Below are 4421 nucleotides of genomic sequence, written 5' to 3' on the forward strand. Positions count from 1 at the left end.
ACACCCTCTTCCCTATACAAGAACAAGTTGAAGGAGAAGAAAAAACAAATCCTCTCACGTGCACATGCAGCAGAACTAACCCAACATCAATAGTCTTATTTCCTTATACCCACCCCCACGTACTTCATATTAACTATATGCGGTTTCTTTTTCTTAATTTCTGTTTTTTTTTTGGGTGGAATTTTGCTCAATGCGCATGGTAGAAAGAATTAACCCAACTTTATATTTTTATTATCTTTGATGCACATCTATCTTTTTGTATTGTTGATTCTTCATGAAGTTCAAGAAGGGCTGAGGGTTATTAGCAGAATTGTAGTTAGTGCGTTGGATTTTTAGCTGATAAAAACAAAATCAGAACTTATTTAGCTGATGTGGTATATTATAAGTCATTGGATTTTTTAAACTCATAATCCGTTAAATCTACGTGGTCCTTTCAAATTTTATAAATCTTGATATAAATATTTTAAAGGGTAAATTACTCAAATGGTCCTCAAACTTATACATGATTTACATTTTGGTCCCTCAACTAATTATTCGTTCAAATGGTCCATCAACTCTATATTATTCGCTCCAGTGGTTCTATCGTCTAATTTTCTGTTAGATTTAACCTAATTTTAAGGTAAATAATGATCAATTTGCCCTCATATTTAACATAAATATTGACAAAATGTAACGGTAGGACCAATGAAGCGAATAATATAGAGTTGATGAACCATTTGAATGAATAATTTAATTGAGGGACCAAAATGTAAATTGAGAATAAAAAATCGATAGATAAGGATTATTTACTGTAGACGTCCCTGAACTTGGCCCCCAGTTGCAATTGTGTCCATGAACTTTTTTTTTTTCAATTACATCCTTTAACTGGACAAATAGTTGCAGGATCCTACCGTCCAACTCTAACAATTTGTCCGTCAAAATGAGGGGTAATAGGGTCCTTTCGAGTATGAAGAAAAAAACTGAAAAAAGTGAAAAAATAAATAAATTAAAAAAATAAATAAACTTCAAAATAAAAAGTAAAAATAAAGTGTGCACAATCCGTTCCCTCAAGCTTACTATCAAGAGACATGGATTAGCAGTCACAGATCTAGCAAGGTCCTCCCTTGAAACTCCAACAGAGCTGAAAAACAAAAGCTTGGGAGAAAGGGTTTTCTCGGGACAAGATGAAAGAACTCTTGGGCAAATATGAATAATAACGCGCGAAAGATGAAAGAACTCTTTGTTTGACGCATAATTTCCATCCCAACCGTTCCTTGTCCGATAATAACATCTGGGTGATCAAAAGGAGGTATGAAGCTCCTTCCCTCCTCTTGAGCCTGCTTCTTAGCATAAGTTTGAGCCTCATCATAGGAATCCCCTATAAGAATAACCGTGGCGCCCAATCTCTCAACAGATTTCCATTGCAAACAAGCAATACAAAATTCCACAACATTCAATAAGCCAAACCCACAAATTAGAATTGTGAAATTAAGCTCCAAAATGAAAAAAAAAATGAAAAGAAGGAAAAGAAAAGAAAAAAAAAGTGTACCTTAATTTCTGGTGTGGTTACAGGCATTGCAATCACAGCACTGCAATTCAACTCCTTAGCAGCCAAGGCTACTCCTTGGGCATGGTTTCCAGTTGAGGAGCAAATAACCCCTCGATCCAGTTGCTCCCTCGGAAGCTTTGGCATCATGTTATAAGCTCCCCGAAGCTTGAATGAGAAGACCTGCAAATTCAACAAAAAAATTTCTGTCGAAAATCCCCAATTTTTCCAATCCAAATTATTCAATTGAACACTTGGAACAACACTTACAGGCTGCAAGTCCTCTTTTTCATCCAAACTCTCACTCCCAATTGCTCTGACAGCTTCGTGGCCAATTCTAAAGGTGATTCGATGGCCATGTCATACACCTTCGACGACAGTGTGTTCGTCAAGTACTACATGGCATCAACAATGTTCCTGTTGTTGTTTTCGTTGGTGACAGTAAGGTCGGGTACGACTCCGAGGAAGCCAAGCGGGTACTGGAGCAAATCCCCCGAGACCCGATTGGGAGGCGGAGATGGCGTCGTTCTGGTCTTGAAGGAAGCAGAAGAGGTGGAGGGTTTGACGGAAACCTGGCGGTCGGTCGGGAAAGCGTGGCAGAAACGAAGGGCTTGATCGGACGGCGGGTGCTGAGCTTCTGGGGCCCATTGGGGAGGTGAGACTGGAGGCGTTGTGACCGGAGAAGTAGGGAAAAGGCTGGGCTTACGTGGAGGGCCTCCATTGGTTAATTGGTTGGAAATGACGGCAGTTTTTTGCGAGGAAGGAGTTGGAGGTTTTCTGGGTTTTACTTTTACTTTCTAATTTTAGTCACGCAGACTCACCGTTAAGCTCTTTCGAAGGGCCAATGAGAAAATGACACGTATAGTAAAGGTGGATGGCTATTGGTCTGTGACGCAGATGTAGGTGAGACTTGAAATGACGTTTTTACCCCTCATTTTGATGGACAAATTGACAGAGTTGGACGGTAGGACCCAATTGCAACTATTTGTCCAGTTAAAGGATGTAATTGGCAAAAAAAAAAAGTTCACGGACCTAATTGCAACTAGTTGCCAAGTTCAAGGACGTCTACAATAAATAACCCTAAAATCCTATAAGTCATTAGATCAATTAAACTTTTTTATATCCCTAAATAGTTTTTAAAATCCCAATTGAATACACCCGATTGTTCGAGCATCGATTTTTTGGGGTAAATTACTGAAATAGTCCTCAAATTTATACCAAATTTACATTTTGGTCCATAAACTAAATTATTCGCTTAAATGGTCCACCAACTCTTTATTAATCGGTGCTTTGGTCGTACCGTTACATTTTCTGTTAAATTTAGTCATGTGAGCACCACATGCTACATTTGTGGGGATAGATAAGACTTTTGACATATGTATCACCTCTTTATCACCACTGTATCACCACTTTATCACCTATGTATCACCACTTTATCACCTATTTGTGGAACATAAGACGGTTATGGATGGTTTTACCCTTACATTTGACGACAACATTAACTTAATGTAATGGTAGGATCAATAGAGCGATTAATATAGAGTTGATGGACTATTTGAATGAATAATTTAATTGAGGGACCAAAATGTAAATCGGGTATAAGTTTTACCATAACATTCCTCCACCAACTCTTTATTAATCGGCGCTTTGGTCCTACCGTTACATTTTCTGTTAAATTTAGTCATGTGAGCATCACATGCTATATTTGTAGGGATAAATAAAACTTTTGACCTATGTATCACCTCTTTATTACTACTTTATCACCACTGTATTAGCACTTTATCACCTATGTATCACCACTTTATCACCTATTTGGGGAACATAGGACGGTTATGGACAGTTTTACCCTTACATTTGACGACAACATTAACATAATGCAACGGTAGGATCAATGGAGGGATTAATATAGAGTTGATGGACAATTTGAATGAATAATTTAATTGAGGGACCAAAATATAAAGCGGATATAAGTTTGAGGACCATTTGAGTAATTTACCCATTTTTTTCATTCTCAGTCTTTCTCAGTCTCAATCTGTCTTCCTAAACCCTAAACCCTAAACCTTCTCTCTCAGTCTCAACCTCTTCTCCTTATATCCGCCCCGAATTTTTCTCGATTTTTCTATCACTCACTCACTCTCTCTCTCTCTCTCTCTCTCGCTCTCTCTCTCATCTCTCAGTTCTCTTTCTCTCTCTCTCTCTCATTCTTTGTCTCTCTCTCTCTCTCTCTCTCTCTCTCTCTCTCTCTCTCTCTCTCTCTCTGTGTCACCACCGCCATCGATTTTTGTCTCTTTAAGGTAATATCTTGAAACCCCAATTCAAAAATTTAGGGCTTTGACAAATTCTGTTAATTGTAATTATTTTGTCCAACTCTGTTGTGATTTTTCTGGACATAATTGATTTTGAAGGCTAAGGAAAGGATTGGCTTGCTGGTTGTGTTTATGGTAATTTTATGTATTTTTTGATTGCTGCTTTATTATTTTTAGTTCTTGGTTAGATGACAGCCATAAATTGTGGCTGTGTTTTTGGTTAATTCTATTGTTTTATTTGTTCTGGTTGCTGCTTTATTTGTAGTTTACGGAAATTTAGGGGGGTGCATTCAATTGTGATTTTAATGGATTGTTTTGAAGCTTAAAAGTACGGTGGTATTCAATTAGGATTTTCAAGTAATCAATAAAAATATGGTGGTATTCAATTAAGATTTTTAAATAATCAATACAAGTTCGGTGGTATTCAATTAGGACTTTTAAAAGATAAGAAAAAGTATCATGGTATTCAAAAACTTACCGATTTTGAGGTATTTCATTAAATGATGTATTGTGTGAGACTTTTGAGTGTGTGTTAATCACATAACAAATCTCATCTTCCTATGCATGATTCTCATATATGCTCTCTTTTT

The 4421-nt window shown here is 37.2% G+C and overlaps 1 protein-coding gene across 1 annotated transcript; it reads right to left on the reverse strand.

Annotated features, from left to right (window-relative positions):
- On the reverse strand, positions 635-1702 carry LOC109948282 (threonine dehydratase biosynthetic, chloroplastic-like). The gene is made up of 2 exons (XM_020560783.1): positions 1529-1702; positions 635-1400 (listed from the first exon to the last, which is right to left on the reverse strand). Exons 1-2 carry the CDS (start codon positions 1673-1675, stop codon positions 1080-1082), a joined length of 468 nt encoding a protein of 155 aa, XP_020416372.1. The 5' UTR covers positions 1676-1702; the 3' UTR covers positions 635-1079.

Source organism: Prunus persica, chromosome G3 (genome assembly GCF_000346465.2).
Source record: "Prunus persica cultivar Lovell chromosome G3, Prunus_persica_NCBIv2, whole genome shotgun sequence".
Classification (NCBI taxonomy): Eukaryota; Viridiplantae; Streptophyta; class Magnoliopsida; order Rosales; family Rosaceae; genus Prunus; species Prunus persica.